This window comes from Hemicordylus capensis, chromosome 1 (genome assembly GCF_027244095.1).
Source record: "Hemicordylus capensis ecotype Gifberg chromosome 1, rHemCap1.1.pri, whole genome shotgun sequence".
Taxonomy (NCBI): domain Eukaryota; kingdom Metazoa; phylum Chordata; class Lepidosauria; order Squamata; family Cordylidae; genus Hemicordylus; species Hemicordylus capensis.
The window spans coordinates 220,381,249-220,409,073 of NC_069657.1; the positions used below are offsets into that span (position 1 = coordinate 220,381,249).

At 42.2% G+C, this 27,825-nt stretch overlaps 1 protein-coding gene across 8 annotated transcripts in view; it reads right to left on the minus strand.

Moving 5' to 3' along the window:
• ALS2 (alsin Rho guanine nucleotide exchange factor ALS2) overlaps window positions 1-27,825 on the minus strand; it is a 98,439-nt gene that overhangs the window by 65,984 nt on the left and 4,630 nt on the right. For 5 of the 8 annotated variants that reach the window (XR_008312509.1, XM_053280047.1, XM_053280039.1 and 2 more), the window contains exons 2-13: window positions 27,675-27,816; window positions 25,368-25,448; window positions 23,975-24,129; window positions 22,286-23,205; window positions 16,202-16,562; window positions 11,390-11,558; window positions 10,916-11,012; window positions 9,644-9,721; window positions 8,532-8,714; window positions 7,100-7,271; window positions 6,140-6,320; window positions 4,759-4,824 (exon numbers count right to left, since the gene is read on the minus strand). Coding sequence is in view for 7 of the 8 variants with exons in the window: in XM_053280047.1 (XP_053136022.1) it covers window positions 4,759-4,824; window positions 6,140-6,320; window positions 7,100-7,271; window positions 8,532-8,714; window positions 9,644-9,721; window positions 10,916-11,012; window positions 11,390-11,558; window positions 16,202-16,562; window positions 22,286-23,205; window positions 23,975-24,129; window positions 25,368-25,387 (2,402 nt within the window). In the remaining variant the exon portion in view is untranslated. Of the gene's footprint in view, window positions 1-4,758; window positions 4,825-6,139; window positions 6,321-7,099; window positions 7,272-8,531; window positions 8,715-9,643; window positions 9,722-10,915; window positions 11,013-11,389; window positions 11,559-16,201; window positions 16,563-22,285; window positions 23,206-23,974; window positions 24,130-25,367; window positions 25,505-27,674; window positions 27,817-27,825 lie in introns of all 8 variants that reach the window. The other 3 variants (XM_053280009.1, XM_053280019.1, XM_053280029.1) reach the window with 3 other exon arrangements.

The following is a 27,825-nucleotide window of genomic DNA, read 5'->3' on the forward strand; positions in this document are numbered from 1 at the left end:
AACAGTTCCATCAAGTGCTGAAAATACTGTTTATTAACTAGATATTTCAATAAACACTGCTGATTATTATGTTCAAATTATTTACTCTACTCAATTGCTAAAGCAAATTGGAACATTTGCCTTCCAGCTAGGAAGCCACATTGTGCCTACAAAAACGGAAGGAGCCCATTAAGGTTTTAGTGCAATTGCCAAGAGACAGTAAGTTCAAAAGAATGGGAACATGTGTTCAAAAAATATTACACTAAGGTGCAAGGTTGAAACCAAAGTTCACCACTTTTTGTTTTTTGTTTTGCTTCCCTATCTATTGCTGACTGCAAGTACAGATTCCTATCAATGTATTTATACTACTATATAATTTAAGAAGGTGGAAATTTGGAACAGAAGAAGCAAGGCAGAGAATACAGAAATCAAAGCTTTGCGAACAAAGGAGTAGCTTAGCGAACTAAACAGCAGGGCCACTCTACATGATTAACGAGGTGCTGCCACAGAAACATCAAATGGATATACCTTGCCTAGTTCCACAACTCATTTTCTAACCAGTTTCAAGAAAAAAGTGCCCTCTTTATCATAAAACTCATTTTCTCAGCCACTAAACTAACCATCTGGATAGCTTGCATTTTTAAAGAGCTTTGAGATCAACACTTGGAAGGCATAATACAAGCATCAAGGAATATTAGAACTATCATAAGACTCAGCCTCAGCTAATGTCTCAAAGGGAATACAGCAAAGTTGCCCGACAATGAGGAGTCCTGGTGAGTTTCTTCTTCTCTTTTAAGCTGCATTATTTAAAAGACTTAGCAGAGGAACAGTCACAGAGCACCATCTGATATCATTAACCACTGACATTAGTATCTTGCTGAAAAGATCTCATTGCCTGAATCAGTCATTCTAAACATGTAACCATTGTCTGGAGAGAGACATTCCTGCATCCTTTGGTACTCATAATGGAAAAAATGGCAAAATACTGCAAAGGTTTTTGACACACTTAATAAGAAAAACAGGTACCTAACAAGACCCTGGCCACAGTATAAGCATCTTATTACTGCATACAATACCCAGCTAAAAGTGATCAGTCCTAATTTGGATCAATGTGTGTGTGTGCCAGAATTTAGGCCAAACCGAAGGTTTTCTGTTACATTTGCTTCCTTTCATCATTACACGTTTTAGGAATGTATTTCACATTTAGCAGAGCACTGATGGTTCACAAATACATCCTAAAATGCTTTTCTATTAATCCCAAAGCCCCTTTACAGGATAAAACAAATCCTTATTTCAGAGATTCACCTGATAAAGGGAAGGTCAGTGACTGAGGAACTCTGTAATAATGGAGAGGGGAGTGAAATGGAATTACAGTACACATCTCAGAACCAATGTCAGCCTTAAGTACTAGGGGAAAGCCCCTGCAAAGGACACATGCCAGACAGCACAATACTTCTACTTTTCTACTATTAAATTGTTTTTTAAGTATTTTAATTGGTTTTAAATGGTTCTGAATTATTTTTAAATTGTTTTATATTGTTTTAAGCAGTGTCTTTTAAATGCTGTTTGTTTGTTTGTTTGTTTTTAAACTTGTGCACTGCCCAGACCCTTTGGATGGGGCAGTCTAGAAATGCAAGCAAGCAAGCAAAAAAATAAATTTATATTCCACTTTTAAACCAAAGTTCTCAAAACAATTTACACAGAAAAAACCAAACAAGATGATTCCCTGTCCCAAAAGGCTCACAATCTGAAAGATATATAAAGCAGACACCAGCAACAACCACAAGGGATGCTGTGCTTGGATGGGGACAGTTGCTCTCCTCCTCCTAAATATAAGAGATTCACCATTGTAAAAGGAGCTCAGTTAGCAGGGGTTTGTTGAGCTTACTCTTAAAAGTTCACTTGCTTTGAGAGGGAAAGAGAGAAGCACACATGCAACCATCATACCAGCTAAGGATTTTGCCCAGTAGTGTTTTTATCCTTTTTTTAACCATCTTTTAGAATGGTTTTCAAATTGCATATTTTATAGTGACCATGCTCCACAAATTTATTCCCAGTTTGGCAGCTGTCCTTGGAGGAGGACTGCATTTAGCCCTATCCCTGCCTTCTCTTGCACAAACAGTTTTGCCTTCAGAAGAAGAGATGCAAGGAGATGGTGGCCAAGAGAGAACTTGAGAGCAAGTAAAGCCCCAGTGAAGTTTCAACCTTCCTGGTCAATTACCAGAAAAGTGAGCAAGGGCCAAAGAGTGTATTCCCTTACTTCCGCTCAAGGGACAATCTGCACCGCTTGCAACACCCCCCACCACCTCTCCCTCCCTCCCTCCCAAACAACTGTAATGGGGCACAGGTTATTGCAGATGGTCAGCAGCACTAACAGGACTTGGAGCCTGCCCTGCATTCACCATCAATCTCCATTTCCCAGCTTGAGCTTTGCTTAGCATGGCAGTGCTTGTGCTTTGGAGACTGGCTCCAAGTTCTTCCACCACAGCCCCTCACCTCCCATACCCAAAGTTCCAGACCTTGCCTAGGGCTAGCCAATGCAGCAGGGAGCCAAAATACCATGAGATCTGTGATGGGAGGACAGGAGCTAGCCATGTCTGTGAGAATGATAACCCACAGGTGGCGGGCTGAGTGTGCGCGCTGGTCTTGGGATGGAAGGGGTACAAGCATATATAGTTCATTTATGGCATTTCTATTCTGCTCTCCACTCAAGAAATTCAGGGCATGGCTCTTTTTATAATCAAACAACCCTGTGAGGCAGGTTAGGCCAAGAGGTAAGCAACGTGCTCAAAGTCACCCATGGCTGAACAGGAATTTAAACTGGGACTTAGGCTGATGCAATCACCTCCACACTCTATGTGATTGTGGGTGAATGTCCTGAGATAGGGTGGTAGCAGCAGAGGCTGATCAGGAGTGTCTAAGTATTTGGTCCTGAGGAGGAGAAAGGGGGCTGTTTTCCTTGGAGTATGTCTCATATTATGCACTAGTATTGGAGATGTGGCGGGTGACACACTGGAGTCTGACTGGCTGGAACTCAGACTTTACAGATATGTACTTATACAGACCTCTTTCTCCCTGTACTCATGCAAGTTTAAAATGCTGCAAGTCCACCTGTTATTGCAAGACTCTGATGTACTTGAAGAGGCTGTACTTCATGGAGTGTGCACGGTCAGCTACTTGCATTTAACCCCTCCTAATCAGCCCAGGAGCAACAGTGAGCCCCTCATCGCTATGGCTTAATTTCTAAAAAATGAAGCACAGATGCTCAAACCTGCCCAAGACTCATCCATCTGCATGGAGGAACTGGCTATGGTTACTAAGTGGTAAGTGGAGAAGTGTTTTCAGGATGTTCAGAGGCACTTTTACCATCTTACATATTACAAGACTCTGCCTGCTCAGGATGTGCCCGAAGCGTGGTTTGAAGTGCAATTTGAGCACTTTTAAGGAAATTAGAATGGGAACTTTAAGAGAAAGGAGAGCAGGTGCTTTCCTGCTTGCTGTTGCCCCTTCCAACTTCCTGCTGGGGTGGTGCATGTCCCAAAAAGACCCCCGCATCGTCGGCACGCACATGGTGTCCGCACATGTCAGCAACACCATGTGCATGCACCACATACATGCTGATGGTGCACAGGGCTTTTTGGGACACACGCCAGAGAACAGATAAGTACTGCTCTTTGTCTAAAAGTTACCGTTCTAATTTCCGTAAGAGCTTGAACCGCGCTTCGAGCACATCCCTACCAGAGTAAAACAGAGTAAAGTATTGAGCCATGGCAAAAGTTTAGTTCCAGTTACATTTTCTTCTGCTAGTACAGTATCCTTGAAACACATATAGTTCCCAAGAGCAACAACTTGTTTGTATGTGCAGGCTGGCAGTTGTAAGTTGGGGGACTTCCTTAACGTAACGTTACAGACATTTGTTCATAAGTCAGGTGTTTGTAACTTGGGGAGTGCCTGTACACTGCTGTATCCTTGCCCTCAAACCACGCCTTACCATATCCATAGTCACTGCAGTGAATCATTATCCATTATACTAATAAGTAGGCACCAATTCTCCACCCCCTGCCTTGCACACACAATCTGAGCCAATTGTGAAAACCTGATGCAATTGTGTGCGCACACATTTTCTACATGTTTGTATATTTTGCCTCGCCTTAGGCAGTGTAATGTATTGGGCCAATACTCCTCCCACAGGTCCTCTTGAGGACTACAATTGATAAGGTAAGCCAAAATTTGAGGGTCCCTGTTTTCTAAGCAGCTGTTAATATGCCATATTCTTTATTCAAAGAAGGGTTGTTGATTTTTTAGCTGAAAGGCAACTAAAATGAATACTAGGGCATTCCATAACAGGAGCAGTCATTTTCTGGAGAGTCGCCTTGTTCCATTTTCCCCCCTAGGAGCACTGATCTGTAAGAAAATACAGTATACAGGAAGAGGGCACTCCTCCACTGTTGCCACAGGAAACATGCAAGGAAGAGTCGATAAGATGCAATTGCTCTCACTGGCATTTGAGCAAGCAAAGAACAAAAAAAGTGTGCCAGTCAGGCAAACACAGGCAATGAACCTTTCAATATGCATGTTTCTTCTCCCCTAGATGGCACTGCACAGCATTGGAAAGCACAGCATCAGGATTACTGAGTTCGCCCACAGTGATTCACTAAAGCTTACAGACATTATTTAATTTTATTTGTATGATATTTATTTATATCCCACCTTCCTTCCATAACTGCAAATTACAGCAACACCAATCAAGAAACTCAATATCAGGACAGATTAACTTACACTGCTGGCTTGGCAAGAAGAGCAAATCCTCCCATCACCAGGAAATTTGTCAAGGAAGTACAATACCTGAATCAGAGAAGGTTGCGGGAGTGGGGGAGAGAAAGGAGATTGAGCTTCAAATTAGTATTCTGCCACGAATTTGCTAGTAGTGATGTGCACGAAACACAATTTGAACTCCAAATCGCAGCACATTCCCCGCATCTTTAACAGGGAGGAGAGCAGGCCCATACCTATTCCTCCTCCACTCGCCACCACAGGAAGTTCAGTGGTGTTCCCCTGAGCTAAGCTTGCATGCCATCTCCCAGCTGCCCTCGTGAGACACCAACATGCACATGGCCTCTGCGCATTCACAGTGGCCATATGTATGCTGGCATCGTGCAAGGGAAGCTGGGAGACACCCCGCCAGCACACAATCTTAGCCGGGGGGAGCGCCATCGAACTTCCTGTGGCGGCGAGTGGAGGAGCAGCAGGTATGGGCCTGCAGGTGAAGGAATGGGGAATGTACCACGATTTGAAGCTCAAATCGCATTCCGTGTACATCCCTATCTGCTAGGTGGGGAGAGACTATGGAAAACCCATTTTCACCTAAATAAAAGGCTTAGGCTCTCTTTTTCATATTACCTTTGCAAAATGGGAGCTGTTGCAGTGTGCTTCTGGAAGTGGGATACACCTCACCCATACTAGCACAACCCCTCCCAGAATAGGGGTATTGCTGGTGTAGACGCTTCCCATGCAACCCAGGGCATCATGCATTACCTGAACAGTGTAGGAAGAAGGTGGACTGCAGCAGCTTCCACACCACAAAGGTAATAGGAGAATGTACACTGTGGCCTCTTTGAAATGATGAACTATTTACTAAGGAAACAGTCTTTCAAGCACTGGCCAATACACATTTGGGCTGCATCAAATACTTTAATAGTTCTCTATAAGGTGCACCAGAATAAACATAAATTTCCCAGCATGAGTTCTTGATGGATTGCACCTTTAAAATGAATGACTGGCATCATTAACATTCCATTTTATACTTGACATCACATTGACTGCTTCTGAACATTTAAAATGCCTAATCATTCAGTTTCAATGTTAATTCTCTTAACACATGAAATTTTTCTTTTGAAGCACTATATGGAGGGAGGACTCAAAAATATAATTCCCTCTGAAGTAGTACACTACTTCTGTCCTGTTGCAGAACAGACTCTGTCCTGCAGTTTCACTAAACATGTAACTCAGGCTTACAGTGCAAGTCAATAATTCAGACAGCAAGCATGCTTCAAACCTTTTTCTTATTTTAGTTTTTAAAATATATAAACTTGATAAAATAAACTTGTTCTGCTCAACAGAATAAAGTTCCAGAGAACAAACAAAAGGATTTGATACTTGCTCAGTGTAACTTTCCAAAAAGAGGCTTGAATGCTTCAGGGTAGCCAAGTTTTTTGCCTCTTTTAATCCCTGAAGAAAGCTAGTCAAAGAGGCTCCATGCTGACCAATCAGGTAACAGAGTTTGCTGAACATACTTGCCATTTCTTGCAACAGCTGGACAGTTGATGCAGCACCTAGATTATCTGCAACAGAAAGGTGAACAATACACAGTACATTATATTGGACCATAAGGTATTATGTATACTAGCAGCTGGAAAGATGATTTGGTTCAGTACATCTGAAGCTAGAATTAGCTCTAGGCAATCAAACACACTGATTTTAAACATGATTTCAACAAACATCATTAACCAATGAGTTATATCTATTTTCTTTGCAAAAGGCAAAAGTGAACACTTAAGTCAGTTAGGATGAGACTTATCAGCAATCATTGGACTTTACATTAGCAGCATGAGACAGTTCAACTTTCATACACAATCGGGAGATAAGCGGTTTGCTTGGCTATGGAAGAGTGATTTAGAATAGCAGCTTAGGGCATGTGAGGAGTTTAGAGTTGAATCTGGAAGGGGAATCTGGGTGGCCATGAAGCCACAGGGGTCTGCCCAAGGACTGGGGACCAGCTATGGAGTGAGAGAGGAAAGTTGCTTCTGCCGCTTAAATATAAAAGGCAGTGATGCTAGCTGAGTCCAGCAGCTCACCTGGCAGAGGGCTTGTGGTGTATTCAGTACTAAAGAGTACAGTTATGTCTTGAAATGGGAAAAGACAGCATTGCCTTAGAGTGAGTGCAAAGACAGTTTGCAGTTCTTTTCTTATCTGAACTTCTCAGCAAACATTACATGTGGTTGGCACAGAGGCTGTTATCTGATTAAAGAGGTTTTGGAACATATTAAAGCAAAAGACAATTAGCAATGGCATTCTTTTAACACACACACACTCTAACATTTAAGTTGTAGAAATCTCTTACCTAATCCTAAGAGGGGTCTAAGAACTTGAGATTTTATAGCACTCAATTTGGTGTAGAATTGTCTCTCTGTTGAAGCCAGCTCATGCAGACTAGCGATGTATCCCATAATGTTTCTGTCCACTAAAGCCAAACAGTTACTCCCACCTGCTGACATGCTGCTAATATACCCTAGCTGGAGGGAAGACAAACAGTTTTAAAACATTTCACTAACATTTAAACTTATTTCCGTGTCCAATACTATTTCTTTTGGAATTTTTATAGCAAGAAATATTACAATGATACTGTAAACACACACACATACGTAGTTAGCAGACTTACTTGTCCATCACCCCCACTGGAAACAGTTGTTCCTCATGTGAACAGGCTGTCAGGCTACCATTACATGCATTTTGTATGAAGGCCCAGACTACACACAGATTACTCTCTTTGATGCGATGCTTTGCATTTGGACTAGTGACCAGGAATGCTTTTACTACTGGTTCTAATTTTACAGTATACATTTTAAAAGGTATCCCTTTGAGGATAGGGTGCATTTACAAGTCTATAATTCCTCTCCTTTCCCAGATTCTTACTCTCTGCTTCTTCATGGAACTCTCATAGCAATTCAATCCTCCTTAGAGAGACATCTCAAAAAATTAGTGAAAGTCTTACCATTAATTATTTTGGGACATATGTACCAAGAGAATTAGAGAAACAATCCATATGTCATATTCCAAATATAAATGTAGGCCTCTTGCAGTTATACTTGCAACAAATTCCATTTCAAGGCTGCCTGAGAGGGGAGAAACTCAGAGACCTCTTTTTCATCCTCCACAATTGATGAGAGCTTCTCTTTATAGCATAGAAACTAGTTAAGAGACCTGAACCAACTGCTTACTAAGATGTTTCATACATAACAAATGATCATAAACTCAGTTTTTTTCAGAACTGCAAAACATTTGACTTGGCCTTCGTCTGCATGTCCTAGAACTCTGATAAGCAGAAAATTTCTATAAGCTCAGAAGAAACACAGACATGACTGTGGAGTTATATTTTTTTAAGTATTTGTGCGACACCAAGAGAAAATACCCTAGACAAGTTTTGTCACAGAAATAGACAGCCTGAAGCAAATCATTCCTTTTTAAATAATCTGAACAGAATTAGTAAATCGGCTGACAGAACCAAATAATTTGGTAAGGTGGATTTTTTACTTGCCCTGATAGTCAATCCAATTCTGCAAAATAAACATTTTACAGAAGCAACTAATATTGCCCACATACTTCTGAATATTCCGCTAACAACTGAGGGATAACTTAAGTGTAGTGGTTAGGCCACTTTTGCCTCTTCACCCATTTGCTTTGCCCTGTGGGAGATTCATTGTTTTCCAAGCTCTCCCATCACCACTATTAATAGTTTAGTTTTCTACCCAAACCAAGCAGAAAGTCATACATACCTTACTACAGCTCAGTAACAGTGTTGGACTCTCTAAGCAATTATTTTCAGATGAAACATCATTGTCTCCCCTTTCTTTTCGACCACTGTAATATAGTGCAGGCTGAAAATCTTCTCCATCTACTAAGAATAGTGAATAATCTGGACCCGCTGCTGTGTTCCAGATGCTGCTGACATTGCATACCTGGAAGAAACGTGAACACATATGAGAAGGAGGAGGAGGAGGAGGAGGACATTATCATAGAGAGAAGAGGTAAACCTTTTTAACATGACAAAGAGCAGGCTCTTAAGGGGTTTTATTTACAAACAGTAGTGAAAGGAATGAAGTATTTTACCCACAGATATTAGCTGTTTAAAGCAACTAGGGATGTGCATGAATTGCGGTTCGAGTACTTTTGGGAAACTGGGACGGGGAACTCTAAGAAAAAGGAGAGCAGGTCCTTACCTGCTCTCCACTGCTCCTTGTAGCTTCCTGCTGGGAAGCTGGAACACATCCCAATAACCACCCGCGGTTTGTGCACATCCCTAAAAGCAGCAGGGACACGTTGCAATAAATTAAGGTGACTACTATAACAAATATTTATATACCGCTTTTCAACAACATTCTCAAAATGATTTACGTAAAAATAAAATAGAATAAATGAGTAAATAAGATAGCTGGCTCACAATCTAAAAGGCCACTGGAGAAATGATGTGTTGGGGTTGGATAGACATAGTTACTCTCTCCTGCTAAATATAAGAGAATTACCACTTTTTAAAAGGTGCCGTTTTGCTCAGTTAGCAGGGTGACTAATTTTCCAACTCTTAAAAATAAGAAGTTAACAGAGGCCAGTTGAGGGGGGAATATGTTATTAAAAATATCACCCAAGAATTTGGAAAGATTTTAGACTGCAGTCCTGCACACAATTAGGTGAAGAAAGCCCCCTAACTTCAATGAGATTTAAGTAGCCTGTGTGCATGACTGCAGCCTTCATGCTCACTTGTCAACATCCATGATAAAGAGAAGAAAAGTTGTTATTTTAACAAATGTGGAGGATAATCAAAAGGTCATTATTATGGGAGAAAGCTGAGTAACAAGTAGAGAAACTAAACCATAAAAAAATAACCAAGTACCTTTGCAAGGCGAGGGACTGTGGTAGGAGAATTCAAGTGACAAAGTTGTCCAAAGGTATTACTGCCCCATGAATATACCTGCACAGAAACATTGGGATGGGGATGGAAGAACCGCTCTTTTAAAATCAGAGAACGATAGGAGACTACACCATAATAAGTCAATTTGGATGTTATACCCCAGATTTAGCAGAAATAAAGTCAGCAGTGAAGAGAGGAATGGCCAACTTCAGAAGCATCAGGAACCCTACACATGGGCATCCCTTCAGAGGTCAATTCATTCATGCCCTCTCTAGCCCTCAGGAGGCCGGCTGCAGAGTACCCTTGCCTCATCATCATCTAATAACCACAAGCTATGCCTCACACAACTGGTTGGCAGGTTTGAGTTCTGTAAATCCCTAATTTTTAAAAATGAGAACACTGGTTAGTTTCTCTTACACAACAACTTTTTCCTATCCTTCTCTCTCCCCGTGTGTCTGTCCCTGCAATACCCCCTACTACCACAGAGGACTTTCTCCCTTCTTCCTCCATTGTCAGCAGTGCAGGGGAAATCCTTGTGCATCGCTGGCTTCACCCTTTTGATCCTTCTCCTCTCCCTAATCTTTCCTATATTCCGTTTAGCCACTGCCACCTTATTTCTTTCACCATTCCTTCCTCTCTTTTCCTTGTTCCCACAGCTGCTCATACATCTCTTGCGGAAGAATAAACTTGCAATGGTCCCATCAGGGACCAAGGGCAAGCAGGGGAGAACTCTGCTAAAGGTGGAGAACCAGAATAATCTGGTGATCTGGATCCTGCTCAAAAGCCAGCAGATGACCACCCCTGCTTTAGGAAACCTCTTCCTACATTTCAGTAAAGGTCTTCATGTAGATGTGCATGCTTTAAGCCCAAGACCAAATGCATAGTTAATGTACAATGAATACACCTACATAAAATATATCAAAAGTTCACTGAATCCAGAATCCAGACTAAATCCCATTGAAATTAATAATGACTAACTTGTCTAATTTATTTCAATGCTGCTAAGTCATGGTGTATTTGTTTTTGTATTCATTCATTTATTGAATTTATATTTCTATACCACCTAGTATAAAAATCTCAAGGTGGTGTTTAGTCCTGGCCGGCTCAGTCTGGGTTCTGCCCATTATGCACATTGCTTGAGAGTTTTCTTGCCACAAAATGAAAGGACAGCCTAGAACTACATCGAAGTTGAGACCTCAAAAATAAAACAAGCAGATCAAACTCAGCTCTGGAAGAGCAGCAAATACAACATACCTGCGATTTGGCAGTGAGTGCCAAGGAATGATGGCCACCAGCAGACAAATGAATTACTTCTTTGCCATCAAGACTTTTTATACATAATGGTTGAAGCCTGCAGACACACACAATGAAATCAGAGTTCTCATCATGCCACATAAGAGCAAGCCTACACAGCACATGACATTTCATAGGGGTAAAAATAGGCAGATTTTAGCCCACTTAAAAGTATCAACAACAATATAGATGGAGGTATCATGCCAAACCCTTTTGTTGTTGTTTTCAGCTCAACTGAAGCATTAAATAATACAGTTAAAATCTGTACATGAGCTTAATATCTCACCAATAGCCCTTAGCTAAAATCCCCCCAAAAATGCATTAACCAGCCAGCCAGCCACCCCTGGCCACACACAAATCTTCCAGACTGCTGTGCAATGAAAAAGCCTTTCACTGCCTATTGGCATAGAACAGCTTCACTCAGTGAACTCTTACCTTGGTAAGATATCACCATGTCCTAGTTGTCCTCCTTTTCCCTTCCCCCAACTCCACACCTCTGTTCGTAAAGATGGAAGAAGTGCATCAGCTTCACCACTGTAGGTTGGCGTGAGTGCCACTGTCCTCATTTTGGCTCGTCCTACTTTCCTCAAGAGCCTTGGAGAAACTTTTAAGAAAAAAACAACAAAATCTTTAGAGTACAGAAGTTAAAAAAGAATGAGTGGATTCATACTGCATTCAAATACAAAGGCTGTTTCTTCCCACAGCTGTTTTGGCATGTCCAAATGTTGGTTGCTGTGCCTGTTGTGAAGCAGTCTGAGCATTTTTATTTTTAAGATAAGCACAGGTTGACTTTTCAACACCATTTCATTTCAAAGAGAAGAGCAATTCCTCATTTTATAGTATTTTCAAGATGCTATAATGTCATCCCAGATCAACTAAACCAGAATAATCTACCGAGAACAACAACAACAACAAAAACCCACAGCTATTCATATCTGGAATATATCGAGGGGCTATTTTCTATGAAACTGTCAATCTGTTCCCTAGCAATACCGTGCAACTGTATAACATTCGTGGTTTAACATCTTTACCAGCCTTTTAAAGAGCTCTTAAGATGCATTTTTTAGCCTGGCTTTTAGTAACTGTTGAATGTTTTCAATTGTTTTAATAGCCATTTTATTTTTATTGTATTTATCTGTGCGAACTGCCTAGAGCCTTTGGAGTCAGGTGATGATAATGATGATGATGATGATAATAATAATAATAATAAGAAGAAAAACACAACCACCACCGCCAACAGTCAGATCACAGAAAGCTTCCTGTGGAAACAGAATATTGCTGAAAGGCTATAACCTACATTAGTTCAACCGCAAGTTGAATTTTCCCAGGCAGCAGACACTATTGTCTCTTTACAAATTCTAGTGAAGAGAGTGCTAGTTATTTTCCATGTTGGTTAATCATGAGTCTGAAAGGGAATCATAACATGGCTAGGAGAGTGGTAACAGATTCCTTAAGCATTGACTTGAAAGGTCAGTCTCACATTTTATTTATGACAAAAAATAGCTGCACCTAGCCTGAGAAATGATCCTGTATTATTTATTTGACCTCCTACCTGTCTATACTGTGGGATACATAGAATATCCCTACCTACATTGCTTAAGACCAAAGGGAAATGTTATGATGAAATGCAGCATATATGGGAAAAGCCTTTAAGAACTTTCTCTGACACAAAAAGGGAAAGGAGACTGTTCCCCGGTTTCCCCACTTTCTCTTTCCTTTCCTGCATGAGAGGATTTACCATATTGAATGCAGACTTGCTATCCAAATCACAATTTATGACTATACACTTGGATAAGCATTTTACAGCACTCTGCAAATTGAAAGTGCTATATAGATGAATAATGGTATGCAGAGTATGAGGGACGTGCTTCTGGCCACCAGACCTTGGACTGCATCAGTTTCAAGGGAAATCAAGCCCTTGGACTGGGGAACTCCTTTTCTAGCAAGTGAGGATATTGGCATTTTCATATCACTTAAAGGCACTCGTTGCTATTATTCGTGCACTAGCATGAAGCTCAATCCGACAGGAACACTTCCCTCAACCAACCACCCTGCTGAATGTCACCAAGCTGAAGGTTGGGAAGAGAACCCATGCACTGGCATCATCCTATTGCCCATATGCTGTCACAAAAGCTCTATCAAAAGGCATGGATACGTCTATCTCTATTATATTAATTCTCGTAGACATGCCTCTGTGGGGATGCGTCCCGGCAACCCAGCGGATTGGCTGGGCAGCGGTTGGCCGCACTGCGTAGGTAAGTGGCCGCCTGGGGAGGAAAGGAAAAGAAGGAAAGCGGGCAAGCGGAGAGGAGAACTGAACGGACTGGGGCAGAAGGGGGGGGGAAGCTGCGGGGAGAGAAAGCGGAGGAGCCTGGCTGGGCAGACACACAGAAACGGCTGGCTGCTTCGGAAGACGCTCTCTAGAGAGAGGGCCATGCAGGAAGGAGCCGGCTGAATGCTTGGCCGCCCGTCTGACACTAGGGACTGGAGGAAGGAGGAGGCGGCAATGGCCGGCGGGGAAAACACAAGCAGCCTAGAAAGTGGTGAGGTGGGGGGGAAGCATGAATGAGAGAGAGAAAATGAGAGAGAAAGAGGGGAAAATGGAGGAGGGAGCAAGCTGGGGCAGAAGACTTGGGAGGGAAGAAACTGGGGCAGAAGGCTTGGGGGAGTGTACTGCGGAGGCAAGCGGCGGGCCACGGAGACAGTACTTGGCCCAGCGGCGGGCCTGCCCGCCGATGGCGGGCCTGGCCTGCCTGCGGAGGCCAGGCGGCGGGCCACGGAGGCCAGGCAGCGGCGGTGGGCCTGGCTCGCCCATGGAGGCAAGGCACCCATGGGAGGGCAGGGCAGGAGGGAACTGGGTGGCGAAACTTCCCTGTTTGCCACCTGGGAGGAGCAGCAGCGGCAGGGCCCTTTTTGGCCACCCACCGCCCGGTAAGGCCTGTGGCAGCAGAGGTAAAGAACTCAGTGCGGGGAGGGGGAGGGCAAGAGAGAGTGAGGGAAGGGGAGGAGGGAGGGCAGGAGAGTGGGGCAGGAGGAAGGGGGGGAAGCCAGCCCCAAAGAGCGCACAGATGCTCTGTGCGGGTTGGCTAGTATATATATAATTCTCCTGGGTGTGCCTTAGAACGTGCGTCCCAGCGCCCAGCTGACTGGCTGGGCAGCAGACGCACCTGATTGGCTGAGGTGCACCCAGGAGTATTGGTTGCTGCAGCGGGCCCAGCCACAGAGGCAAGGCCCAGGAGGGGAGAAAGAAAGTGTGGGGGCGGGCAGAAGTGGCTGTGGGGAGGAGAGGAGGATGGGCCTGGAAGGGGAGACTGGGGCAGAAGGTGGGGAAGAAGAGGTAACTGCTGGCCCCAAAGAGCGCACAGATGCTCTGTGCGGGGTCAGCTAGTTCCTTTTAAACATCAACTTTACTGAACTAGCCCGTAGCTAAGCTGAAGAACTTTCTAACGTTACTCATGCCATTAACATCTAGTTCTCAGAATCTTAAAGACTATTAATACAGCACCAGAAAGGCCTGAATGAATGTGTGTGTGTGTGTGTTAGTTATTTAACATATTTTATATGTTATCTCACCAGTGTGTCTCAACAGGAATCCTCCACTAATAACGTAGTGGAGTTTTTACCACTCTAGCCCTCCCCACTGAAAACACGTCAACCATTAGGAGAGAAGCATGATTAACACATACAGTGGTGTATAATTCATCGCCATGCAAGTTCTTGGTGTTGGGGAAGAGATTCTGCTATGTGGTTTTGCAAAAGTTTATTACTGCTAGAATCTCAGCACATGTGTGACCACTTCCCCCTTACAGGTATCTTGCAACTCTCCAGGACTTTTTTTTAAAGAGCTATACACAAATCAGCAGAGAGAAGCTTGGTCATTATTTCTGCTCACAGGACTTAACTCAGAGCCTAGGAGTCAGATAATCGAAGGCAGTTCCAAGAGTGATAATCAACAGCTATGGCACTGCTACTACTACAAATACTAATATACTGCTTATCAACAAAAGTTCTCAAAGCGGCTTACATAGAATAAATAATAACTAGCTTAACCCGCACAGAGCATCTGCGCACTAGTACTTGATTGCTCCCCTCACCCTCTGCCACAGGCCCCTCAACTCAGAGCTCTCTCCACCCTCACCTGAGCCACACTCCTACTCCTCCTCCATCCTGTTGCTTCCATCCCCCTCACCCCTCTTGGCCACTCCTCCATCCTCCTCACCCCTCTTAGTTGTGGCTGTAGTGTTACGGGTGCCTATTGGCCAAGCTGCAGTTCCCTATCCCCAGAGACCTCCCCCACTCACCAGAGCCCCACTCCTGCTCCTCCCCACAGCAGGAGGAGGATGAGGAGCAGCAGCAGCAGCAGCGGTTAACCAAGCCCTTCCTCACTGCCGCCACCTCCATGGCTGCTGAGCCTCCATGACAGGCTCAGACCTGCCTCTCACCCTTCCTCCTTTCTCTCTTCCCCTCCCTTCTTTTGCTTTCTCTCTCCTCCCCTCTGTCTTTCTTCCCCTCCCTTCTTTCTCTCTCTCTCTCTCTCTCCCCCTTCCTGAGTTAACATCTTGTTCATCTTGTTTCCTCATCTAATTCTCCTGAAGGGGCTCTTTCCTCTCTCACAACTCCTCTCTTCTCAAACCCCTGCCCATCCATATCTCTATCTCTATCGAGAGAGATTCCACTCCTCTACAATCAAGAACATATTCTGACCGGTAACAGTTGCATTCCAACTGTCCTTAACTATCACAGGCTCCTTCTCCCTATCTGCATATGGAAATCGCACTGCCTAATCACCATGGTGCTCCTGCTTTTACAGGCTCCTCCTCCCTATCTGCATATGGAATTCCCGCTGCCCAATCAGGTGCTTCTGCTCACGAACTCTCGCAAGAGCTGCCACACACGGGATTAGCCATGGGTATGCCTTAGAGAATAATATAGATAGAAGATAGATAGATAAATAAATAAATAAATAAGCTGGCTCCCTGTCCCAGAATGGTTCACAAGCTAAAAGAAACACAAGGCAGAAACCACAACAGCCACTTGCACATACTGTTCATCAGAAGTGCATGTACCATAATTCTTTCAACATCATTCTTTTGTAAAAGTGTTCAGTCATATTAAAAATGGGAATTACATTGATAACCAACCAAGAAACAAACAAGTCCCTCTTCATCTCTGAAAATTTAAAAAAGGAAAATTCAAAACAAAAATCCTCAAGTTGTATAAAGTTTGAGATATCTATAAGCGTCTCACCTTGGGACAACAAACCAGGAAGGGAAAGTCTTCGACAGACTCCTTCAGATTCCTCTTCTCGAATATCTACTAAGCTGGAACTCTTCTTGCCTTGCATCGACTCCAGCTTGACCTGCTCTTCTCTGCTGTCCTTCAGTCCATCCATGCCTGAAGAACCACCACCAGATGGGGATGCTGCCTCACCTGGAGCGGTGCCATAGAAGTTAATTACCTTCTTCAGAGATAAGGCCCCAGCTTCATATGTAGCAGCCACTCTCACACCAACTGCTGATGCACAGGAGACTACCAGGCTGTTCAGAGCTGATGTACCTGGACCAGGGGGGCTGGGCAGGCAAGCAATGAGATCATCCTCTTGAGATTCCTAGAAATATGTAACAAGAAAGGTTTCATAATGGACAATCTAGAGTAGAGCAGTTTTAGAATGAAAATAGTAAGTGGTCCTTTAATTTTAGATACCACCAAGACAATACCTTGTTACACTCTTCAAAACATTTCCAAACTAGAATTGAGGATTAGTTATTCAATTAAGATACTTTCCCTCTGAAACACATGTATATTAGTTTTAGAAAACTGTCTATTCAGAAGTTCTGAAACTATATTTAAAAATAATAAAATTCTCTCTATAAACTCTTTGTAATCAAAAGTTCAGATTAATTGCACAGAACTCATCATGTACCTGTCCTCCTCCGTGTGAAAAGCTTCTTGCTGTTGGTTGCTGTTTCTGCAGCCCCCTCACCCTGGCAGCAGAGTGGCTCAAGCTTCAACACTTAGACATTACTGCAGAAACAACCAAAGGAATTCACCCACCAACCAACGGACCAGCCATCTGCTACTCAGCCACCTTTTCTACTCCAGAAAAATGCCCTCATAAGACCAATGCGGTGTGAGCTACTAATCCACACACCTGTCCAATTCTGCTGACAACGGGAAGACATACTGTACAACCAAACCTAAACTGTTAATAAAAAGCGTATTCCAAGGATCAATGCAAGAACCATCACACTGAATCAGGAACAGGTCTCCAGATGGTGCACAGACTTGAGCACAATCAACAATCATGCTGAATATAAATACAAGGAATGTATCTACAAATAAAATCAAGATTTAAAATTTTGCATCTACACTCCTTACATTTTTACCCTGCTGAATTACAGAATTCAGGGTGGCTTCTAACCAGATTAAGCTAAAATCTGCACTGCTTTTTTACTAGGGCTGTGCATTGTGTCATGTCTGACAGGAATATCACACCAACATGCCCTCTCTTGGGAGTTGTTGGGAGTTCTGCCATGCAGCAAGGAGCCTCAAACAGTTGGACCTCTATCAATAATCTGACATGTCTGTCAGACCTCTTCCTCACTGCCCTCTCCTCTACCTTTGACTGGGTGGAGACAATGACAGGCTGCATGTTGTTTGATCTTCACTCCAGAGGGAAAGCACACACACATACACGTGGAGCTGCCTTACAGGGCTACAATTTACAAGGGATTTTTTTCTTTTCTTAAAATCCTTCTAGATTCTTGAGCAGCCAAGAAGGTTCTAGAATTGGGATTTTATTTTCCCTGAAGCTCTAGCTGTGGCTGCAGCCTCTGAAAAAACTAACAATCCCAGAACCACCTTTGCCTCTCAAGAACCTAGAACGGATTTTTTTTTAAAAAAAGAAAATAATCTCTTTTAAATTGAAACTTTGTAGGGCAGCTCCATGCGTGTGCATACACATGCACACTCCCTCGGAAGTGAAAATCAAGCAACATGCAGCCTGCCCCCTGCCCCCACCCAGTTTCAAAAGTAAAGGAGGAGGACGATGACAATGATGATGGGGAGGGGGAGCAGACATTTGGGAGGGGCCAACAAGGGAGGGGCCAAAAGTGCCACTGTTGTGTCACATGCTTTCTGGGCCATGCAAAGTCTTTTTTGTTTACTTTGTTATTAGTATACCAGCTAATATAGTCACTAGTTTACATAAGTTAAGAAAATGAACTATGCTAACTAACAGCTAGATTAAAGGTCAGTAATAATATAATAAGTATTTAAACTATGTCCACAAGTGTTCAAAACGCTTAACATGTATCATCTTGATGTAATGCTTACAATAATAATATTGTTTTCCCTATATTGCAGCTGGGAAGCTGAGGTTGAGGGGATGTGGCTTGCCGAAGACCACTTAATGAATTCATGTGTACTGTGCTACATGAGTACTTTAAAGGCTACAGGGAGAAGCATCAGAAACCTATTATGTTCTAAACATCATTCGAACATAATAGGTTTTTCCTAGCATTATGAAATATACATTTCGCATACTAACTCCTGATAATTGGGTAAGGAGGCACGCTTGAAGCAATGATTCTCATATATTTAAAAGAGGGTTGGAATTGTCCCTATTCATCTCAGCATAACATCTTTTCCTAGTGGCTTTTCTACTTCTCTCTCTTTCACAAAGGTGGCAAGCCCCTTTGGGACAATGAACCATCTTTTCCTTTCTTTTGTCATGTTAACAGCTTGGAGAACCTTTTTGTTGAAAAGCAGTGTTTCAGAAATAAAACAAACACAAACACGTCTCTTTAGAAAAACCTAGGTCTCTGAATTAGTTCCCATGTATTTTTGTAGCATTTCCCCCCACTCTCCAAGCAATACCATTACTTTCATATGTAGAAATGGTATTGGAATCATTGCAAGGCTCACATTTGCTCGTTCCAAAGGCTATGCTTGTTTACCTTTTTAAAATAAATAAATAAATAAATTCATGTGCGTTGTTACCTTGTGTTATTAGTCAAGTGATGTTATACCTTACATTTCTGGGACCAAATTAGATGAAGCAATGTATCTTCCAAATCATTCTAGGTGAAGGATAGTACTTCCTTGTAAAAGAGGATTGCTTCCTTGTACCTAGTCCAAGGTGGGGAAAGGCTTGGCAGCAAAGGAGATTTCATTCTCCAGTGGCTCCCATTTAAGAGCCTTGAGCAGTTTTGGAGCTTTCTCTAGTATGTGTATATAACCATGGGTAAGCTACGACCTAAGCCATGTAGGGTTTTGAGAGTATTTTCAAGTCCTGACACTCTACGTGAAGGTGCACAGTGGTGTTGTATAATCAAGGGCGAGGGGTTCCGACACCCCCTCGGACAAGTACTTTGTCCCCTGACCTGCAAACCCCCCCCCCATTTTTGTTCCAAAACAAAATGTGGGAAACTGTGGGACACCACTCACCCACCGATAAATGCACTTTGCCTCTTCTGCCTCTTCCTCCATTTTTCCCCCTGGGGTCGGCACTGTCTACAAACACTTTTTATTAAAGGTTTTACAGAAGTGCGTTCTCAAAACTTCTGGATACAGGATAAAGGGTTGGGGAGTGTTTATCCAATTAGACATCAAAGAGCTACACACTTCTGAAACAAAAAGGATTAAACCTAATATCTCAGTATTCTTTGAAGTACAGTTTTGTGATTCCAACCTATATCCAAAATAGGAAACAGATTGAGCCTGAGATAATTTAAGTGGAAAACTGCTGAGGGACATTCAAGTTCTAAAGTCCCAACTGAAGGATAAAGTTGAAAAACAAGAACTGTGGATGACTGAACTGCTCTGCTCTGCTCTACAGAGAACATCACACTTGGCACATACAGTGAATGAACAAGTAGAGAAAGCTCTCAAGTTACACACAAAACAGCAGCACAAGACTTGGAGAGAGAGAGAGAACTTGGATGCTCCACCCATAAGGCAGAGCTGTTTTGAAGACATCAACACATGAAAAAATCAGTCTAATTTTATTTATTACAGCAAAGGCCTTCACAGCACTTTAAGAATATAAGCTGAATCCTTGGACACTGGTCTCTTCATTAGAGAAAAAAGCAAGACTGGTATGGTTTTTAACAGTGCATTATGGAAGAATGCAGAATATACAAGCTAGCATCAGACATTACTGTGTGGGTTGTTGTTTTTAGGTCAATGAAGAGAAATTGTCAAACATTTACTACCTTATCAAATAACTATATTGAGTGGGAGCCAAATGCAGGAAAAGGACAACTTGTTCAGATACAAATGCATGCGACAAGAGCCATTTTAGACAAGGGACCCATTCTATGTCCCCTTCAGCACCGACTGATTTTTTAAAAACTATACCATAATGTTGCAGGTATAGGGAATTTAATCCTTTTAAGCTATAAACACATTTATAAACACAAAACTATACCATAATGTTGCAGGTATAGGGAATTTAATCCTTTAAGCTATAAACACATTTGCAACACCTATAGAGCTGCTATTTTATTTTATTTTTACATTTATATCCCACTCTTCCTCCAAGGAGCCCAGAGCAGTGTACTACATACTTGAGTTTCTCCTCACAACAACCCTGTGAAGTAGGTTAGGCTGAGAGAGAAGTGACTGGCCCAGAGTCACCCAGCTAGTATCATGGCTGAATGGGGATTTGAACTCGGGTCTCCGCGGTCCTAGTCCAGCACTCTAACCACTACACTCTACAAGGCCTGGCTAAAGTACCCAGAACAAATATTTCCCTGGTATAAGCCAACCACCAGAACAGGACTTGACTAGCACTGAAAACTACACTGAAGAAGAAAATAAAATAATTAGACATATGCAAGAGCCATCACGTACCTTTTAATAATTATCAGCAGCTTTCAAAATATATGAAGTAAGAAAAACATAAGTTATGTTCCAATATCTATTCTCTCATAGCAATGAGGGAAAGGCACCTCATTATCCCCATTATCCGTGGGGGTACCGTTACATGGGGAAAACGTGGATAATGGAACTGCAGATAACAGGGCATTAAAGTCAATGGGATTGGGGGGGTTAGGTTCCTGGAGGCTGGAAAATGGGTGAAAAAGGGGTGTGAGTGCAAAAAAAGTGTCCTACCATGCTCCACAGGTCTCCAGCTGTCCAGGAATACCAACCCCCACCCTGGCCCCAAATTCCCATTTTTTTCTATGAAAAATCATAGGGGAAAATTCTTTTAAAAAACTAAAAAACAAATGAGGCACAAAATGGCGACCAGAAATGACTTCTGAGGTCATTTCCGGTCACCTAGGAACCATGGATACGTGGGTTTTAGCTCCTTTGTATTGGCGGAAAACAAGGTTGGATGTCCATTAGACACCCGCAGATACGCGGAACCGTGAATAGCGAGGTCCACTTGTATTACTGCACATGTCCCTAGTCCAGTTCAGTCCTAGGGCTGAGAACAGGTTCAGGTGTTGAACCCTACCAAGACCAAATTAAGATGTTAAATGCTTTGCCCTTCCCTTTCAACCTTTATACAAGCACTCAGACATACAATTCAGTATAAATCCATACAACCCATCCTTAGTGCTATTCATAGCAAGTCAGAGTAAAATAAAAATGCAACGCCTCTATAGAAAAGCATGGAAGAAATTAGAGCGGTAACCATAAATTCAGTGTCATAATTAGATTGGCATATTATACATGGATCACTTAAGGCAGTGCTTTTCAGATAGTGTTCTGGAGAACCTTGGCATTCCTTGCAAACCTATTAAGAATTTATTAGTCAGAAGAAAAGTTATGGAGGACAAGCATCCTTGAAAAATCACTTGCTTACTGATCTTCCCCTTCAATATTCAGGAGCACACTGGATGCGTTCTAGGTCATCCACTAAGTCTCAGCAGAATGAGGCCCAATGACTTGGTCAATGCCCCACGTGACTAGAGTACATGCTGTAGAACATACCCCAGAATCCTCTGCAACATATGTGGTTCTGTGGCAGGCAAGTAGCGGGGTCACTGGCAGACAAATAGATGTAAAAAGGATTCTCAGAATGCAGGAAGATTTTTAAACAACTGATTGAAGGTATCAGGAAACAGGGCTGTTCAAGTTAATAAAAAGAGAAGTTGAGGTGGGGGAGAAGGTGTATCCCTTTGCCCATGGAAATTACTGTGGCAGGGGAACTGAAGAAAGCCTCACATGTACATATATACTTTCTCTTTCGGATTGCAGCCTCAGAACCGCAGCTTTCATTTAACACCACATTCTGAAGCAAGCATCATGAGAACTTTACAAGATTGCATGCACATAGAACATATAATAAAATAAATATGGTACAAAGTATGTAGGTACCTGTTCAGGTTCTAGACTGATTTGCTTCGTTGCCCTCTCATTTAATGACTGATCTGGAAGACTCATCAAATGTTGCTTCACTGCCATTTTGTCAGTTATCAAGGGATTTCCTGGACTGGAAATGCCACTGTCTTCATGTCCATCACTGTTTGAAAACACACTTGCCACATCAGACTCCGCAACAAGCAGCGTTTGGTCTTCAGTAAGGGTTTTCTGACAGTCCTCACCTTGGCTGCTCGTTACACTCTTCCCCTCAAGAGTTTCTAGCGAGGAACAAGAAATGCGGCTTTCCGATTGGGAGTCAGCCAGAACCACGCCCAATGGGCAGCAGTGACTATCGGAGATTATGACATGGTCCTCTTTGTCAGTCATGGTAATCAGCAGCTGGCTGCAGTGATTGCATCTCTCCGGGATAGGCTTTTTGTCTTGACTGGAGAGGCATTGTACAAGAGCCAAGCTATGATAGGCTCCACAAGCAACCTGCAGCACAACGCGCCCTGCCAGGTGCTCGACCTTTTGTGGTTTGGTCACTGGAAAAGTAGTGGTTATGAGACCCAGCTGACAGCCACTTCCCCATGCCCATATTTCCCTGCTGAGTGAGAGTGCCAGGGTGTGCTCTTCTCCACATGCCAGCTGCAAAATTCTTATTGGCAAGACATGGCTGGTTTCAGAATCAGAAATACTGATGAGGTTTGGTTCTGGCACGGTGGCCTGGTTAGCTACGGCACACTGGCCAGCAGAATTTTCCCCCCACATGTACACCACACCACTTTCAGTCACGGCTCCACTATGGAAGCTGCCAGCTGCCACAGTAACAACATGCTGTCCACTCAAAGCCGTTTCCAAGATGGGACAATTGATATAAGTGTCTTCAAGCTCAACCCTCCAGGGAAGTTTTCCAAAGCTGTAAACCATACCACCTAAAACAAAAACATTCAAATGAAAGCATATGCCATTGCACGTAACGTGTAATAAAGAACAGTTTCACATGAGTCAAATACAATGAAAATATGGTACCATTACTGCATGACTGGGTGACTAATATGTTAATTGTTTGCCCACAAGCAAGATCCTGCAGATAACATAGCAAAGAATTTATCTAGGAAAAAAGAAACAGTACTGAAGCAAAGTTTTGCAGATGCCATCCTGTGTGTTGCATTAAGAGAACATGCATGGCCCTGTTAATGCTCTTCTTTATCTACAACAACTACAAGCATAAGAGCCAGTACAAAGGTTAAGATACCTGATCACAAACAAACTACTTTTTCAGTATAGAAAAACCACTGTTGGCACGCCATAAGATATTTAGGAGAAATCTCTTTTCTTAGACATTTTCAAACAATTTTACAATTTGAAATTGTAAAAAAACAAAAATGCTAGTGATCTTAGGAACAACCAAGGATGAGAAGCCAGCAAGACAAAGTGCTACCACCTCCACCTGCTGTTGCTCTTTTTCAGCTGGGACTGGACTCCCCTTCCCTTTAGAACCCAGCAGAACTGCTAACTGCCCCTGCTGAGCAGCAAGAGGAGGAGGAGGAGGAGAAGCAGCAATCATCAAGGGCAACAAAACAAAACATCTTTTCCTGCTTTAATGATTTCTTGTTTTTACTGATTTCATGTACTGGGAGCCTTGTTGGCCGAAGAGTGGGCTAGAATGGCTTAAAATAATAAAATAAAAATGTTTCATACCATCTGACAGAAGCACACCATGGTTCACTCCAAGCGCTGCCTGTACTACGGTCTTTCCACTCCAACCTGGAAGTCTTTCTGGAGCTGGACAACAGCAACCAGCCTGCCACATATAGACCAGGCCTCTCTCTCTTGCTCCTTCTTGCTCAGATGAGCTATAGGTTGAAAAAAACAACACAACCAACTCTCAGACATTTAAATGAAATAGGGTTGGCACAGATTGCTTTTCACACACACGATAAATTACCTGCATTTTATTACTCAGAATGTAGGTATTATTGATACACAACATCAAGGAGAGTAACAGCAGGTGCAAGATCCCTCAAGGAACATTGGCTTAATCTCAGCATTGGTCTGTGCAAATCTGAAGCATCAATTCTGCTCTGCCTGTCATAGACAACAACTCACATCCTAACCTTGCACTTGCAGAAGTACTTTTTGCTCACACAAGGGAGAAGGGCAATTTTTGATCTCATCCCTTCCCTTTAATGCCCCCCCCGCCAAATATGTGCCTGAGGCATGTGGGGTCTTCAAAGACATATTTTCAGGGGTGGCAGGGCAAAGGAGGGAGGGGTAATGACTGCCCCTCACTCCTTGGGTGAACAGAAAATACTTCTGCAAGGGCAACATTTGTCAGGCTGTGAGCCAATATACAGAAACTTGTATAATGGGGTGGTCTTCTGTTGGGAGTTCTTTGAAGAGAGGCAAAATTGTCCATTTCACCCAACTGCTACCAGTTCTCCCTGCACCTACCGGCTGCTTCAAAACATAAAGTGATTATTGTAGTTGCTATACTACAATGTAGATTGTTATTATTTCCTTAGTCTAAAATGCTGTGCAGTCACCTTAAGTGGCACAGCGGGGAAATGCTTGACTAACAAGCAATAGGTTGCCGGTTCAAATCCCCACTAATATGTTTCCCAGACTATGGGAAACACCTATATCAGGCAGCAGCAATACTGGAAGATGCTGAAAGGCATCATCTCATACTGTGAGGGAGGAGTCAATGGTAAAACCCTCCTGTATTCTACCAAAAGAAAACCACAGGGCTCTGTGGGTGCCAGGAGTCAAAATCAACTTGAAGGCACACTTTACCTTTAAAATGCTGTGCAGCTTTAGATGCACATGCAATAACATGTTAAAAAAAATTTTTTTCCAAAAATTTGCTAGCCTAGAAAATGGTTCTGCTAGTCTGTATACATACTGGTGCAAGTCATTTTGCCACATCAAAAGTCTGGAACTACTAATTCTTTTCCAACTTTCTAGAATTTCAGACTTGGTTGCCAGAAGGCATGTTTTCCTTGCCACAGGCAAGTGGCTATTCACAAACATTTTATATGCAGTTTTACACTTTTTACAACATCTGTATAGACTCAGCATCAAATAACCTTACCTTTTCTCTTTCGAGTCCATCAGTCAGTAAGAATGATCCATCACCAAACCATTCCTCTTTAAGGGATCGTTTTGAAAACCACTAAGTTGAAAGCAAGAAACAAGTTTAGCAGTTGAAGTTCATGTGGTATGCAATCACTGCAAAGCATAAGAAAACAAAAGCCATTTCAGCTGCTTAGTAAATGAACATCCACGCAAGTGTGGAATGCTTAAAAATATCTAAACAATTTCATAAAAAGCTAACTAACAAAAGCTCAGCAGAGAGACTTAGTCTGCCCACACACCCTATGATAGTCCTTTACACTGTTAGAACAAAAACTTTTTTTAAAAGATTGTGCCTATGAATGTGTATTGTTGAGCCTTTCCAGCCAGCACCATTCTTATTACTAGCAGCTAAAGGGCCCAATTAGTGTTGCTGCAACACTCAGAAAAAAGGTAAAGTTATCCAACACTGCTGTTTCTTTTTCTGAGACAACACGTCTTTTAACATATCTTAGCAGTGTCAAGAGAATCCATATGCTACTGCAGAAAAATAGTTAGGGCTGTTTCCATAAATGTGACTATACTTGCGAACTGGGAAACAAATGTGCATATAGAAGTCCTGAGAGTTATCTCCCCCAAGCAAGGAAATGACCACACACTGTCAGCTATTCTTCTCAATGCATGCATACAGTAGTTGGACAGTTCTAAACGCATGTCATCGCATGAGGAAAATGGCTTCCCTACAATACAGGTCTGCAAGCTTCTCTATTTGCAAAAACACCAATAAAAAGCAACTGTGAATTACACTAATGGATGAGTTTAAAACATTGAAGAATCTTCTTTATAAGCGAGTTTACGCTACTAGCAGTTTCCTGCACATATAATTCAATTCCTGAAGAGTCTGTTACCATAAAATGCCAATTAATGGCATATAGGTGTGTGTCAAGTACTAGGAATGTGCAATTTGACTCAACCTTGAATCAATTCGGGTCAAATCAGTGATTCAAACTTGAACCAAATTGCCCTCAAAATAAAGAGCATGGTTTGGTGTCAATCATCCCCAATTCAACCTGAACTGATTTGGGTGATTCGAGTGCCATTCTGAATCCTGTTTTGCTGGGAAAACGGGCCTCAAAATGGCGTTCAAATCACCCAAATCAATTCAGGTGATTCAAGGATAATTCATCGAGACAGTCGGCCAAGCCGACTGTTTTCAACAAATCAATTCAAATCACAGAGTCCGATTCATGCACACCTCTACTAGGGACTAGCACTTTGTCAACAACCAGGGATTACTTAACTGCTTGTTTTAGTGCTGTTTGAATTTGCTAATATCCGAAATAGCACCTTCCCACATACATCCACCACGCATAGTCCAATCATATTTGAAACTCATTTATAGGATGCATAGTACCCCTATCAGGGTTATGCATAGACAGCAATAACATTAGTATGGATTAAAGTGTCCAGTAAAAGCCAAGGGCATTCATAGTTAGGTTACTACATATGTACAGGCAAATTCTTCTTTGGGACAGATGACCATCTTATCATCCCCTTTATTATGTAAACCACTTTAAGAACTTTTTTGTTTAAAAGCAATACAGACATATTCTTATTCTTGATAAAACACATTCAGAATACCAAAAGAACCATATTTTTTTAGATCTAATCACAGATGACCTTAGTGAGATATTCAGAATACACAAATTAATTTTATTTTAATCCATGACATTATTTCAAATAATGAAATGGAACTTCAGTTTTTGGTAATAGCTTCTAAAACATCACATTTGTTGTTATTGAAAGTCAGATGAGCTTTTTTCCTTTCACGCAACCATGTTACAGTTTATAACAATTCTATCATTAAAATTAAGCACAGCCCTCCCAACACCAACACCGGCTACATCCTCTTCAGTGGCTTACACCCATCCTCCTCACCCTAACTTACTAAAATTCTAGAAGGCTTCTTATACATTGGCTGAAATCCTGCACCAAGCTATGCTGTTAAAATTTCATAGAGTTCAATAGTATTTAAACTTCTGTTAAACTTCCAGAGATGGAGGTTTGGAGTGACATACAAGTTAGTTAGTTAGTTAGTTAGTTAGTTAGTTAGTTAGATATAGATAGATAATTTAAGCAGCCCAATTGTGTTGAAGAATTCAGGCATTTTCATAAAGCCTGCAGAGGGGCAAATTTAAACCCATATTCCAATGAAGAATCAAGAGGTCATTTATTCATTATATACATACAAAATAGATCCTATATGTGAAAAAAAGAATGCTCACTTTCTAGAATCTCTCTCATTAAAGAAAGAAGACAATAATACCTTTATAGTTTTCCTTCATTAGATGGCAGCTTTTTCAAACATCACAAGTGTCCTGATGCTGTATTCCTTCATCAAATAAATCCCAGGAAGTCACCTCCCAGACAGTTCAAACATGGTAGCCCAGGGTTCTTTGCAACTATAACTGAGAAAA